The sequence below is a fragment of the Polypterus senegalus genome, chromosome 10, assembly GCF_016835505.1.
Source record: "Polypterus senegalus isolate Bchr_013 chromosome 10, ASM1683550v1, whole genome shotgun sequence".
NCBI classification, from domain to species: domain Eukaryota; kingdom Metazoa; phylum Chordata; class Cladistia; order Polypteriformes; family Polypteridae; genus Polypterus; species Polypterus senegalus.
The window spans coordinates 94,603,667-94,619,739 of NC_053163.1; the positions used below are offsets into that span (position 1 = coordinate 94,603,667).

A 16,073-nucleotide genomic window follows, 5' to 3' on the forward strand; every position below is an offset into this window, starting at 1 on the left:
TTCACATTTTCTTTGTGAATTGTGACGTTTACTTAAAAAGTGCAGCTAAAAAGTATTTGGTGTCCAGGGGTGCATTAACCCAAGTATGTGTCGGTAAGGGTTAACTAGCATTGTCGAAACCTTGATATACACATTATAGTACAAACATCGTTAACATGTGACACTAACTTTACTCGCTAAAGCTTATCTCTTAAGGGACGGCCGCATCACAGCTCCAGGATGCTTGCGTTTCAGATGCTCATGCATCGCTGTGGTGCTTCTATGAAAAGAAAGCTCCGCTTTGCATAATCTGCATTCAACTTTTTTTTCTTTTTCGGTGAAGTGCTCCCACACTTTAGAAAGTTTCTGTCTCAATTTTTTTCCATCTCCTTCCCCCCCTTCTATCTGACTCGCCATTGCAACCACGTTTATTTTCCTCTACATTCTTCTTCTCCTCAAACGTTATTTGTTGGTAGGACTGTGTGCAGTCTTGACAAACAATAACAAACGATATTGCCCCCAGACATTCATGTAGTGCATTGCAGTTACAAAAACCAATGTGGTTCTTTGTGACTGGAGCGTCTATTAAAGTTTTCTGTTTATGACGCGTCGACAATAAAAAAAAATCCACGTCGACAATTTTTTGTAGTCGACGTCATCGATAACATCGACTAATCGTTGCAGCCCTAGTCATTAACAAATCTTAAATCATTGAGGCAGATTGAACACTTGAGCGCCAGCTTAATTGAAAAATTAAGGAAAGTGTACTAAGTAATTGCAACACAAACACTGACTTAATCGGTTTTAATGCGAAAATATGCTGACGAAAGAAGAGGAGAAGCAGGCAGCTCAGCAAGCGCATCAACCTCTGAGCAAACGAATGCTAAACATACAGAAAGAGTAGAAAAACTAGGAATGCTCAAGTGAAGTGTATTTATGCAGTACGCCGTTACTGTCTGGTAATATATAAAATCCAATGTCTGTATGTCTGTCCGCTTTTCACAAGAGAACTGCTTTACGGATTTGATCTTTTTTTTTTTTTTTCTATAATTTGCTTGAACATTCCGGTTGACTTTGCAACTTCTTTCATTTTGCTATGTATCATAGTTCGCTTGCAGTACCGATTTATTTGCGCGAATCTGGGCCAAGGGAAAGGGCCTTCCTCACTCACTCGCCAGCTTTGGGGTGTGTTCCTTAACTTCGCTTAGCTAGCGAATTAGAGAATATTTGAATTAAACTTTGTTTGATATTTAAAATAAAGTGTTACTTAGGTCTTGATGAGTTTGAGTCCGGATATTCTCTTAAGTGTATGCCACACTGAAAAGACAGATTGCAATTCAGATTGTGGATCGTGATTTTTTTGTTAAAAGGTTCGTTATATGGTTTTTTTTGTTTTTTTTTGGAAAGATCGCCCGCCCGCCCAGGCCAGTGGTTGTAGTTGGGAGTGTCAGAGGGCTCTCTGCAGTCTCCTAGGTCCCAAGTGATGGGCAGAGGTGGGTGGCAACTAACCAGACGAGATTCAGCAGTAAAGTGGGACATTTAAAGGTCCCCAGGGGTTTCTCGTGGGCCTACCACTTTCTCTTCTAACAGCTGCCACTACCAGTGACAGGTCAGTTAATACGCATCACGGTCTTTGATAGATGCAATATTTGCTCCATAAGACTCGCAGACATTGCACCCATTTTATGGGGGAAAAAGTTTATCTTTTGGAGTGAAAAATAAATAAAAGTAGTTCTGTACGCTTATTGCAATGTTAATACTTTTATCTTCAGTCATCTCCAAATGCAAATTGTTACTGTTTGTGTTAATTTTTTTATATTGATTAAAATTGGTTCCATTCCTTCCTCAATCTCCTTTGTATTTTAACACTTATTTTTAATAAACATACTCTTTCTTCCCTACTATGTATGTTACAAAAAAGTGCATAAAACTTAAATAGAATACTTATTAGTTTAATTTCCTTCTTAGATCCCTTAAGCCTTCTTAGTTCCATTATTTCCTAACAGTAAAAATAAACTCTGTTTGCTTCCTCATTTACACTTGGATGTCATTCTTGATTGTTCAAAGAGCTGCTAGTGCTCACTAGTGCATAAAGAACAAATGTAGTGTGTCTCAAATGGAGAGTGGCGTTTAAAATGCAACAAAGCTCATTGTGCAAAAGACAACTAAAAGGCAAGAAAGAAGAAATGCAGAGCATCATTAATTGCGGTTTGCTTGCAAATGTAATGCACTTCATTTGTATTCTTACTGGATGTGGCCATTGTAAGTTGTTTTTTACTCATTTCATTTAATTTGAAAACTGTATCAGTAATTGGTCCAGTGTGAACTGTAATATTTAGTAACTTTATTTCTGAAACATGAGTCATGCAGCCTTTGACATTTTCAGGCCATGCTTTTGTTGCAGAGTGGGCATTAAGTTATGAGATTGTACTTTTGTTTCAGATTGTGGTGCCTCCACTACCTGGAAAAGCCTTGAAGCGTCAACTCCCATTTCGAGGTGATGAAGGCATTTTTGAAGAGTCTTTCATTGAGGAGCGACGACAAGGTCTTGAACAGTTCATTAACAAGTATGTGTTTTTCAGTAACTAATAATTTGATGGATACCTTTGTTTAGTTATTAATATTTCCATTTTAGTTTAGTGTGTACCATCTGCGGTGCTGAACAAATAGATTGTGATGGTAATTTACCATGTCGATGACCTATTTCATACACAGAACCCTTCAGATTATATTGTTAATCATCCCATTCTTTTTCATTACACCTAAAGAATGGGCTAAATAGAATAATGACCACTATTTCCCAAATAATCTAACTTACTGTTTATTTGCAAACTCCATCACAAACCTATTTGACACATAAAGAATGCTGTTAATCAGAAATGGTTATAACAGTGGTAAGGATCAGCATACAAGTTTTCCTGCCAAAGGGGCATTTTTTTTTCTTTTAAGGGGGCTACTGACACTGGTGGAGACAACAGAGCATAGTTCTAATAGGCCTTATTCTGGCAGGAGCCTAAAACTTGAGTAGAATATGTGGGAAGGAAGTGGGTGGACTGTGCTTGTTTACTGGTTTGAGTAAGCATGAATACAGAAAGGTCTCAAAGGTTTACAAAGCTACAGGAACAGAACTGAATTGACTTTTACTTTCTTTGATAGAGGCTGAAATGTAAATTGACGACTGTACTTCAATCTTGTCCATTTTTTTTCCTCCAAAAAGCTCAAGGGCATTTCTACCTGCCTACCAGGGAGAAATGAATAAATGGTAGCCTGACCTCGTGTCGCATCGAGGATCATATACTGTAGAATAACTAAATTAAACTAAATAGTGAACTGAAGAATGTTTTTGTGTTAAGACCCATTATTTTCATGTCATCTGAAACCACCTTTAACCAGGTCTTTCTCGGCCTTACCCAGACCACTAACCTTCAACTTCCACCTTCTGCACCTCTTCACCCAATTGTCTTTCTTCAGTACTCACTCCCTTGGAGCATACTGCGCCTTACACAACTTTTGGAAATGTGTCTTTGCCATGCCACAGATCCCCCTTTAGAAGTCAGAATGGAGGCTAGCTCCCGGAATTTCTTCCTTGTACCCTTACCCTCTTGATCACTGCTGTGCCTATATCTCTGTCTACTCTCAACTTGTCATCTACAGGTAGTCCCCAGGTTACGGACATCCGACCTACGACTTATGAACGGTGCCGCAGCTGTGACGCATGCGCCTCAGTAACTGCCGCTCCTTCATCTTCGGCCTGGGGACGCTGCAAGTGGTGGCTGGATGGAGGCGATTTTGCTGCCTGCGCAGTGTAGTGTCTTTCGGGCGGCTCCCAGTGGCAGGCGGTTTCACTGCCCGCCCACCACCCATGGATGTCCCGTTCGTTCTCGGTGGGCAGCTGGTAATGCTGCAAACAGTGGCTGGAGGGGGGCAATTTCGTTGCTTGCGCAGTGTAGTGTCCCTCGGACGGCTCCTGGCAGCAAGTAGTTTCACTGCCCGCCCACCACACACAGCTGCCCCTTTCATTCTCGGTGTGCGGCTGGTAATGCTGCAAGCGGTGACCCTGTTGTGGCTGAACGGAGGCCATTGAGGGTGAACTGGGTGGCGGGGGGTAGCATTGTAGTGTGCATCAGATGGCGGCCTATTGATTGGGTGCGATTCACTACCTGCCTTTGGCCACACCGTGTTTGTTCTTGGTGGGCGGACGCTGCAGGCAGCATACTGTAGTGGTGGTGACTGTGAGGTGGGCTGGGGATGAACCGCCCCTCAGTGCCCCCATTCATTCTCAATTGCAAGCCTGCTTGTACTGTTATGTACATAGCAGGAAGTTGTCTCTTGTCAGTACATCAGACGTGTTGACGACTGGTGCCTTCCTGCTGTGATAGCGTGTACAGTGCTGTGCAGAAAAGCTCATCTTAATCTTTCATCTTCACCCTTCAACAATGTCTCTGAAACACAAATCTGATGCAAGTGCTGGTGATACAGTAAAGAAGATAAAAACCATAACCATTGAAAATAAAGTAGAAATAATAAAAAGGTCAGAGAGAGGTGAAACTACATTATTCATTGGCAGAGCACTTAGTTACAGTCGGTCAACAATAGCATTTATTAAATTTATGTACCTGTTCTGACTTACATACAAACTCAACTTAAGTACAAACCTACAGTCCCTATCTTGTACGTAACCCGGGGACTGCCTGTACTTTCTCCAGAACAACTCTATTGTTGATGTATAAATTTGTAGCTTCTTCATCGGCTTTCTGTACTGCTCATCATGAAAAATATAAATTTACTGTTAAGACTGGTAGATGTGCCAACATCTTTTTGAACTGAACTGAGAATTTTGTGGTGTCAAATTAAGGCATGTACTCCCAGAACTTTTTTTTTGGTTCCCACTCAGTGGCTTGTGCAGTACATTTTTACTTTTTTCCCTTCATAAGATATGTTTACCTTTTTAGTGTCATCTGTGCAGGAGAACTGTATACTTTGCTTGCAGTTGAGGTTCTAGTGACTGGTGTGTTGTAGAGCAGAACAACCATGAACTGATTTAACTATAACAGCAACAAGTAAATGTTTATCCAAAGTTTTTGCTGTTAATACGAAATAAGTAAATGAGTTTATTGTAGAGTAAGTAACTAAGAAAAGAATTCTAGTTAATTCAGTAAAACCAGTCCGTAAGCTAACTTTTTCTGTAGGAGAAAAACGAGTGTATAGAGGACATTCAGAGTGTTTTGAAGAAAATTAGTAGAGGCATTTAATCAGGCACTCTCAGAATAGTGTTTTTTAGCAGAAAAGAAAGAAAGTAACCTAGGGATGCAGGTCAGAGTAAGGGAAATTTCAATACAAATAACATATAGCAGGCTGTGGTGATATGTTAGGTGTCTGTGGCTATGTGCAAATTAAAAAACAAAATGGTGCAGTTCAGGCTTAATGGGTGCAGGCATCAGTGTGGAGATTAACTGATTGCTTGATTAGCTCAGCAGTTTTACATTGGCATTCCACAGTTTGTAATGAGGATGCCTCAGCCACATTTTGTATAAAAGAGCTTGCGGGGGGGTGGAGACAAGCCTGAAAAGAATGGAAACAAAAAAGAGAGAGCTTTGAGTATAAAAAGAAAGAAGAAAAGAAAAACGAAGGGACAGGATCAAGGTTGAGTCAGTCCTGTAGTAATGAGACAAGCTGTTGGGAATGATGCTCAGGGTGGAGCGAGTGGATGGCTCTCACAGGGTAGGGTCACTCCTGCTGAGGACCCAGGGAGCAGGAACCACGAACTGCTCTGGGAGATCCTGCAGAATGCTGAGGGATGGTGATGGGAGAAAGGGTGTAGGGCTTGTGAGGCTCCTACTCAACACTGAGGAATTATGTCAGTGTGGACACAAGCCAGATGAAAGGGTTTACTGTGCTGCTTGTAAGAATTGGAGACCGAAAAGTGTGAGCAGAGGAGGTTTTATAAAGAGTCACAGAGGACTGAAAGCCGAGTATTAGAAATGGATCCTGACCCTATTACAATTTTGAACTTTACCTTATTCATTGGATGATTTATCTGCATTTTAATCTTCACCAGTACACTGTTTTATGGGTTTTTTTTTTTAAAGACAAAGCCCTGCACTTTGTTTTTGAACACTATCTCTTGAGTAATAAAAGTACTTTTCCTGGATTTATACCTTGCTTTTGTTGTTATTTGTATGTCTTAGTTTAATGACTATTGATGTCTTGAGATCTAGGAGGTAATGTCCGCTGTGGTCAACCTGAGCATCACACAGGTGGCTTAGAGTAAGTGAAGAACTATGGGAAGACCACTAGAAGAATTTTGGCCAGAGCAGGCCAATCAGCCCAACATGATCCTCCGTTTATTTAAACAGCCTAAACTAGCATCAGTTCAAGGTTTGAAGTTCTACTGTCCAGCACACTACCTCAATTTATTTTGTGTCCATTGTTTTTTCCATGAAAAAAACTTTTTTTTTAAATTCGTGTGAAATTCCTCCTAATACCTGCTTAAATTGAAAAGGGCTGAACTCCTTCAATCTTACCTTTTAGCTCATACCTTTCAGTCCTTCAGTCAGCCTAGTCACTCTCCATTGAATTTATGTAGTGCTGCTATGTATATTGTGTGAGATGGACACCTAAACTTTACACAGTATTCCAGGTGAGGTCCAGTAATGATGTATAAAAGTTAAGTATAATCTCCCTTGACCTGTACTCTATACATCATGATATATAACCGAACATCCTATCAACCTTCCAGATCGCTTTTGTACACTGTCTTAATGAAGATGGTAATGAGTCTACTATGACTCCGAGTTCCTTTAAAGGTGTACTTTTAAATTCCAGATCTCCCATTGTGTATTCAAAGCTAACATTTCTACTTCCTATATGTAATACTTTACATTTACTTTAATTTTCATTGGCCACAAATCTGCCCAAATCTATTTTCTGTCTAAGTCTGTCAGTAACAATTTAGCTGATTCTAAACTATCTGCCCTTCTACCTAATGTTTTTTTTTCTCCATATATATTCTAAAGTATTAATTTCTATAAATCTGAAATAACCCTTCAGAAAGACAAGAGATGCGTATGAAAAACTCCAACAATGATGCACTACAGTTGACATGTGCTCAGCATTTCTCGATGCATAACATGAAGTAAAACTGTATTGAAATTAATTAAATAAGAATGGGCCCTGGCAATCGAAAAATTACAAATAAAAATTATAATTAAGCAGACATCGCAACTAGGTGCAAGTCCATTAATAAAAAGGTGAGGCTAGACAGTGCAACCAACTAAATATACAAAATGTCCATAAAATCAGTATGAAAATATTAATCTTTTTTTCCCAACTAGTCAACTATTTATTTATATATATATATATATATATATATATATATATATATATATATATATATATATATATATATATATATATATATATCGCTCAAAAGAATTAAAGGAACACTTTTAATCAGAGTATAGCATAAAGTCAATGAAACTTATGGGATATTAATCTGGTGAGTTAAGTAGCAGAGGGGGTTGTTAATCAATTTCAGCTGCTGTGGTGTTAATGAAATTAACAACAGATGCACTAGAGGGGCAACAATGAGATGACCCCAAAACAGGAATGGTTTAACAGGTGGAGGCCACTGACATTTTTCCCTCCTCATCTTTTCTGACTGTTTCTTCACTAGTTTTGCATTTGGCTACAGTCAGTGTCACTACTGGTAGCATGAGGCGATACCTGGACCCTACAGAGGTTGCACAGGTAGTCCAACTTCTCCAGGATGGCACATCAATACGTGTCATTGCCAGAAGGTTTGCTGTGTCTCCTGCACAGTCTCAAGGGCATGGAGGAGATTCTAGGAGACAAGCAGTTACTCTAGGAGAGCTGGAGAGGGCCATAGAAGGTCCATAACCCATCAGCAGGACCAGTATCTGCTCCTTTGGGCAAGGAGGAACAGGATGAGCACTGCCAGAGCCCTACAAAATGACCTCCAGCAGGCCACTGGTGTGAATGTCTCTGACCAAACAACCAGAAAGACTTCATGAGGCTGACCCAAGGGCCCCATGTCCTCTAATGGGCCCTGAGCTCACTGCCCAGCAGCATGCAGCTCGATTGGCATTCGCCATAGAATACCAGAATTGGCAGATGCACCACTGGTGCCCTGTGCTTTTTACAGATGAGAGCAGGTTCACCCTGAGCACGTGACAGAAGTCAAAGGGTCTGGAGAAGCCATGGAGAACATTATGCTGCCTGTAACATCATTCAGCATGAGCAGTTTGGTGGTGGGTTAATGATTGTCTGGGGAGGCATATCCATGGAGGGTCACACAGACCGCTACAGGCTTGACAAAGGCACCTTGGCTGCCATTAGGTATCAGGATGAAATCCTTGGACCCATTGTCAGACCCTATGCTGGTACAGTGGCTCCTGGTGCACGACAATTCCTGGTCTCATGTGGTGAGAGTATGCAGGCAGTTCCTGGAGGGTGAAGGAATTGATACCATTGACTGGCCACCACACTTTCCTGACCTAAATCCAATAGAACATCTCTGGGACATTATGTTTTGGTCCATCCAATGCCACCAGGTTGCACCTCAGACTGTCCAGGAGCTCAGTGATGCCCTGGTCCAGATCTGGGAGGAGATCCACCACAACACCATCTGTCGTGTCAGTAGGAGCATGCACCGATGTTGTCAGGCATGTATACAAGAACACAGGGGCCATACAAAGTGCTGCGTACAATTTTGAGTTGCTGCAATTAAATTTTGGCAAAATGGACTAGCCTGCCACATAATTTTTTCACTTTGATTTTTGGGGCGTCTTTGAATTCAGGGCTCTGTAGGTTGATCATTTTCATTTCCATCAAACGATGTGGCATCCTTTTGTTCCTAACACATTACCCAGTCTATATCAGTATAGATATCCAGGAGGATTTCTTTTCCCATTGAGATCTGATGTGTTTTCAAAGTGTTCCTTTAATTTTTGAGCAGTTTATATATTTATATATATTTATATATATTTATATATATATATATTTATATATATTTATATATTTATATTTATATATATATATATATATTTATATATATATATATATTTATATATATATATATATATATATATTTATATATATATATTTATATATATATATATATATATATATATATATATATATTTATATATATATATATATATTTATATATATATATATATATTTATATATATATATATATTTATATATATGTGTATGTATATATATATATATGTATATGTATATGTGTATATATATGTATATATATATATATTTATAATGTATTTATTTTAGGGCTGGGCAAGTTACCACATTAATTAATGGTGACAAATATTTTATTGAATGTTAACGCAGAGGCTAAGGACCTGCGCATGTATATGGAAGGTTGTCTGTTCAACTCCTTGTTATTGCCAAAAGAGATTCTACTCTGCTGGACCCTTAACTTGCAATTGGTCCAGGGTCGCCGTGCAATGGCTGAACCTGCGCTCTCACCCAAGCAGAGCCAACTACACTATAATTATCTCCATTCTGTCTCTTTGGTACACTGTTCATCATTTCATCCAACTCACTCCACAAATCTTCTTTCTCCTCCATTGCACACCCAATTTGCGGGCCATGTTCACTAACAACATTCATCATCACACCTTCAATTTATAGCTTCGTAATCATCACTGTGTCTGACACTGTTTTTACCTCCAAAACACTCTTGACATTCTGTTCCTTCAGAATAACCCCTATACCATTTCTCCTACCATCCACACCATGATAGAACAATTTGAATCCACCTCTGATCCACCTGGCCTAACTCACCTTCCATTTAGTCTTTTGGACACACAATATGTCAACCTTCCTTCTTTATATCACATCAGCTAACTCTCTCCCCTTACCTGTCAACATTCAAAGTTCCTACCCTCAGTTCTACTCTCTTTTAATTCCTCCTGCCTCCGGACACGTCTCCCTCCTCTTCTCCTCTTTTGGCCAACAGTAGCCCAATTTCCACTAGCACCCTGTTGGTGGCCATGGTTAACCTGGGCCTCGACCGATTCAATATGGAAATCTGTATTGTTGTCCGCATATTAATCTGGGAAAAGTTTACACCGGATTCCCTGACGTAACCCTCCACATTTATCCGGGCTTGGGACCAGCATGAAGAAACAAACTGGTTAAGCCCTTCTCCCCAATCAAAATATTGTTTTATTCTAAAATGTTATTGATTAGATCCTACCAGGTTTTAAAGTTTTGAACAGATACTCTAAGTGAGAACAGCACTTACAGGATTTTAAAAGATTTCTGGTCTCAGAATTAATTTGAACAGAAGTGTGCTATTTCCAGTGAATTCTCAAGCACACAATATTAGATTGGACACCTTCCCTTTTATCTTTGCAGATCAGTTTAAATACTTAGGGGTAACATCACAAATAAACATAAAGCTCTTTATCAATAAAATATTGCTGTGTGCATAGAAAAAATTAAGCAAGGCTTGCATAGATGGTCTACCCTTCATCTCACTTTAGCTGGAAGAATTAATTTTGTCAAGATGAATATCCTTCCCACGTTTTCTATTTCAAAACATTCCAATATACATCAATAAGTCATTTTTTTAGATATTGGATTCAACCATAACCTCATTTATTTGGAATTCAAAACATCCACATCTCCAAAGGGCGACCCTACAAAGACCTAAAGAAGAAGGTGGCATGGCTTTACCTAACTTTCAGTTTTTTGACTAGGCCACAGATAAAATATTCTCTAACTTGAAGTGCTTCCTACATTTGTTCCATGTTCTGAGTGAATGAAGGACAATTCTGTTGTTAGTATATTGACAATACCTTGTATTTATTGGGGTACAAAGCAAGGAATATAAAGAAGTACTGCAGGATTTTATTTCTATTGTGGACCAAGCTAGTGTGTGTGTTCATCTATTTGTGTCAATGTCCCAGTTTTTATAGCTTGTATATTTGCCACCCAGTAATAAAACTGAAAATTAGGTAGGGCCATGCCACCTTCTGATTTAGGTTGTTGTAGGGTCTCCCTTTGGATGCATGGATATTTCGAATTCCAAATAAATGAAATAATGATTGAATCTAATTTCTTAAAAAAATGAAGTCTCTGGACTGGATTGATTGCTATTTATGAACTTTCATAGGGCATTAAGAAAAAGTCGAGGTTTTTCTCATGGTTTGTGAATGTTGCAAAATATTTTAGTAAAGTTGCCTTTTATGCGCAGATATGTTCATTAATTTAAAAATGTTTCATGAATGAGACCCAGTGGGTTTTGTGCTCACAAAGTCTACTGACTTTGTAGTTCTGCTGGAAAACTTCAAATGTGACATGGTAATGACTAAGGTACTGGAAAGAGCAAAACTGACAGGCATGGCATGCCTGATATGAAGAGAGAGATGCTTGTAAATATACCTTATACCAAAACTCCTGTGAGCCAAAAGTCATTAATAAATAATTTTTCTTCATTGATACACATATTCCACAGTGGTCGTTTGCTGGAAACAGAATTTTAATGAAATGGGCTGATAAGAAGTTGTGTTGAATGACATGCCCATCCACCTATTTATTTTAATGTTTCCTATGACGTGTAGAGATAGCCGATAGTTTTAATGTTTTTACACTACTTAATTATCTTCGAAATTTGACTACATAAATATTCAGTAATACATAGTGGCAGATCTTGGGAAATCTTATTTTTCTTTCTTTTTACTCCCTTCAGAATTGCAGGTCATCCCTTGGCACAGAATGAGCGCTGCCTCCATATGTTTCTGCAAGAAGACACAATCGACAGGAACTACATCCCTGGGAAAGTACGCCAGTAGTCGGGTGTCTCCAGTAGCTGTTTTCTTCCATTCCACCTTCCCACTTGTGCAAAATAACAATTATTTTTACACTAAAAATATAAAAGAAGCTTTCACTTCTAAACTTTTTAATTTCTTTTTGTTTGTCTTTTTTATTTATCATCAGTATTACTTGGGTAAAGACTGGAATCTTGCATTTGTTGTTCTGCCAGTAAAGCTGTACTATGGGTGATGTTCAAAGAAAAGCTTGTACATAATTTGTAAACATCTGCCAAGCAGTTTAGTTTAGCATTACAGATGCAGTAAGGTGGCCTGTGGGTTTTTTTTTCTTCATTTAAATGAAAAAAGCATGCAAAATATAATTGGATAATGAGAACAGGGTGAGTATTTCAATGATGGAGTGATCAATGGCTGTTGTACATTTCTTTATAGTACCTCATTGATCTTATGTTTTTTTTATTTCTCTTTCAAGTTCTCACCACTGATTGTTTTCTGTTGCACATCTTTATGTGCTGTATTTCCAATCCCAAACCCAAGATGCCAACATGTAGACATGTATGACCTGCAAGAAATGCAGTTCAATAATACTTTGGTTTTAAAGGGATATGCAGGTAAATTAATGCATTGGAAAAATATGAACAATGCTGTGTAAGAGTATCTGAAGTAAACGTTCAATTTATATTAATTTAACAATGCTGCTATCTCTTCTTTTAAACAGAGTTGATTTCACTTAAAACTTCAGACTGTACTGTTTATTCTTGCTATTTGCCTAAGTTATCATTAATTTTTTTTCTCATTAGTATTTCAATTATACTTTTTAAATATTTGCTTGAAGTAGTTTCAAGTAATTTACTATTCATATCCCCTTTATGAAATTGTAAGGTTTAGGTTGTAGTATGGAAAGGAGCGGTTGAAGGCATGTGTTTTGTAATAGTACATAATATATAATATTTATAGAGCAGATTTACATAAAAGGCTATTACATAGAATGGAAAAGGCTGAGACTCGTACCTTGCACTGTGCGCTTTGGATTTGTATTGTCATAGGTTAGTTTAGAAAATCAAGAACACACAATTGACCCTTTTCTCTGCCAGATATCCTTAATAACCAAGAAGTAAACAGTTGCTTTTTCTAGGCTAAATATTTTTTTCAGTGATGCTGAGATTCTGTGCAATCAATCTGGATAATAACAGTTTAATTGTAAGGCACATCACGATTAAGCCAATGCTGCCACAACACAGGTGAATCAACAAGCTACACTCAGCTCTCTGATTTTTGTATGTATATGTAAATATTGTATGTATGTATGTGTAAATCTCAAAATTAACAATGAGCAAAATGCCAAAAAACATGCTGTTAGGTTGCTTAAATTCAAGCATAGGTATTTTGCTTAATATGTGGCACTCTGATCCTTTTTAAAGTGGTTTGTTTGCCTGCAGTTCCAACACTGCATACCAATTAAATGTTGCAAAAGCTGCTTGGAACTAATAACTGAGAAATCCACCCTAGAATATTTCTTCTCATTATTTTGGGCAGACATGTTTAATGTAATTTTTTACCTGCCTCAACACACTTATTTTATCAATTATTGAGAAGTAGCATAAAGGTGTTTGTCAGAGTCCATTATTGATCATAAAAATGCAGTTTCTCCATGACTAACATCTTTGTAAATTATTTTCTTCTTATTTGTCACCCACATAATTTCACTTTTTTTTCTATGGTGGAAAAAATACTGTGCAACACACCAAAGCTGCCTCTAAGTGAGGATGTTGCTGCAGCAGCAGTCCCAGTCATGCACATTACACAAATTTATGTTCTTTGTTATTACCCTTTGCTTAGGTGCAGTTTATAGAAAGGACAATCATGTTGATGTCTTAAACACATGGTAGATAACGTGTGGTCTTGTGTCTATCTATTACTGTATCAGCTCTAAAACCACTGTCACCCTGAAGGGAAATGATCTATCTTATATATATATATATATATATATATATATATATATATATATATATATACCCACTTAATATAATTGATAGATATGAAATTGATCTCTTTGGTTCATAGTCCCAGGTTGCTATTCCTGCTGAAATCCAAATGTACAGATCATGGTCATGCGACAGTTTTCTGATCATTGAAAATTTAGTGTTTTTTTTTTTTTCTTTTTCTTTGAATACAACTTTAAATTTTGTATGAACAAACTTCACTTGGGTTTTTTGTGTTACTGTTGCCAAATAACTCTATTTTTTGCTAGATTGAGACAATTTACAATAAAGTGCTTTAACCCCTCTCCCCGTCAGCAGCCACCAATTTCCAGTGGCTTTCAGATAATTCAGAGTGGACTGCATTTAAGTCTTGTGCATTTGTTGATGCATGAAGTCTCGGGTTATTTCCATCTGATTTAACTATGTATCAAATTAAAAAGAAAACTGGGACATATCTTCCTTTATACTTTTTGTATTTTTTATCACTTGCAAGAAACACATTTTTTTTATACAAAGTACATTTTCCTCTCTCTATACATATATATATTGAAGATGGAATGGGTAAATTATCATGTTTTTATTAGACCACACGATTATGTGAATAACATGTAATCATATCATAGCTTTAAATGCTTAAATAATTTCATGTCATTTTCCTATTTTATGTGGAGTTTTTTGTTTTGATTGTACTATAATAACAATAATTGATGAGTGGAGTAGACACCATGGCAAATGCCACTTAATATTGAAAGGCTGCAGCTATTTTAGCACCATTACTAGCATTCTCATAATTAAATAACAAGTGTAGTGAAAATCATGATAAAAAAATAAGCATATAAAATGCTTAATACAATTAAATAAACATATTTTGTAATTTCTAGATTAATACCAAAGCAAACAAAATGGGGAATAGTGTAGAAGTCGTCCAAACAAAAGTAGACGTTGGATGGAACAAAAAAAAAAAAAAACCTGCCCCCATAGTGTACCCCCAACACTGAATTTGAGAACCATTGACTTAAGGTGAACATCAGCATTTTTGATGTCATCAGGAGAAATTTTGAGTCTGGATATATGGAAATTGATAAGAGAAGTCTAGAATCACTGGTGAGACGAGTACTATTAAGGAAAATGGCACCATGTGAGTGAGATGAATAGTACTATTATTGGAGAGTATATACTCAGTTCTGCATGTTATGATCCCAGTGATTTTTGCTCCCAGGCACCTTCCATATGAGATGAATGAAAAGGCTGAATATCATATACAAACTTCTTCCCTCAGATAATGCTTTACATCAGGCTTGCACGGTTCTGTTATTAGCTTATGTCGCTCTTTACAAGCACCATTAACATTTATTTTGCCAGTCCTCAAACAGAAAACATTAACAAAGTACTAATATAGTTTTATTTATCTATATCTTAAGAATTATGTGTTATTAAAGTCTTAACATTTTCTGCAGTGCAATTTTGCCAAAAATACATTAGCATGTTACACTTTTGCAATATGCTGCTGACCCAATAAGAATGTCTGTTTCAGTGATGACATCACATTGGTATTTGACTTTGTTATAGTTCTGCTTCTCCAGAAAATTGGAAACATGAGTATTGACTGGAATAATGAGGGAGTACTTCACTTTAAGACCAATACTGAACACTTCACCCATCCTCATGTTCTGTGGAGATCTTTATTGTCAAGAAAATGGTCCAGTGTCTTCATAGTGGTTGAATTTGTGAGTTCTTTCCAAAGAGTAATGCAGTCACATCATACCTTTTGTTTTTCTTTGTAATGGAAATATTCCATGCATTAGATATTTCTTCCAGTGAGTGAGATGATATGCAATAATGTGCTGCCCTGGCCATTTTATGGCAAATTGTTTTTTCATCTTTGATGTACTTGCTGATGTGAAAAAATTAGTACTATAGCATGAACCAGAGGTCACAGTGAAGAGAACCACATGAAACTGAGATCTTGGAATGGGGTCTTGGATTTTCCCAGTAGGCTCTGCATTTGGTCATAAATGGCTTCCTGCTTGAGTCAGTTAAATTTTCTACAGAACTTCTTGTCTCTTAAGCTCTCAGGTGTCAAACTCATATGCTGAAGGACCACAATGGCTTCAGTGCTTTTTTTTCCCCAGCTGCTTAATGACCAATTGCTTTTACTAATAAAACCCATTTCTCCCACCCTACTTTTAAAAGATTTGCTCCTTAACTTCCTGAACCCTCAGTTGTTTGATTTTTTTTTCCATGACCAGCTGACTCACACTGTTCCAGTGTGGTGGTGAGGTGTCACTCG

General features: G+C 37.6%; 1 protein-coding gene across 1 annotated transcript in view; it reads left to right on the forward strand.

Annotated features, from left to right (window-relative positions):
* Positions 1-14,247, forward strand: part of LOC120537349 (sorting nexin-12) — a 30,720-nt gene extending 16,473 nt beyond the window's left edge. Inside the window, exons 3-4 of the mRNA XM_039766234.1 lie at positions 2,422-2,546; positions 11,720-14,247. Coding sequence (XP_039622168.1) covers positions 2,422-2,546; positions 11,720-11,822 — 228 coding nt within the window. The 3' untranslated portion in view covers positions 11,823-14,247. The remainder of the gene's footprint in view (positions 1-2,421; positions 2,547-11,719) is intronic.
* The last annotated feature ends 1,826 nt before the right edge of the window (positions 14,248-16,073 follow it).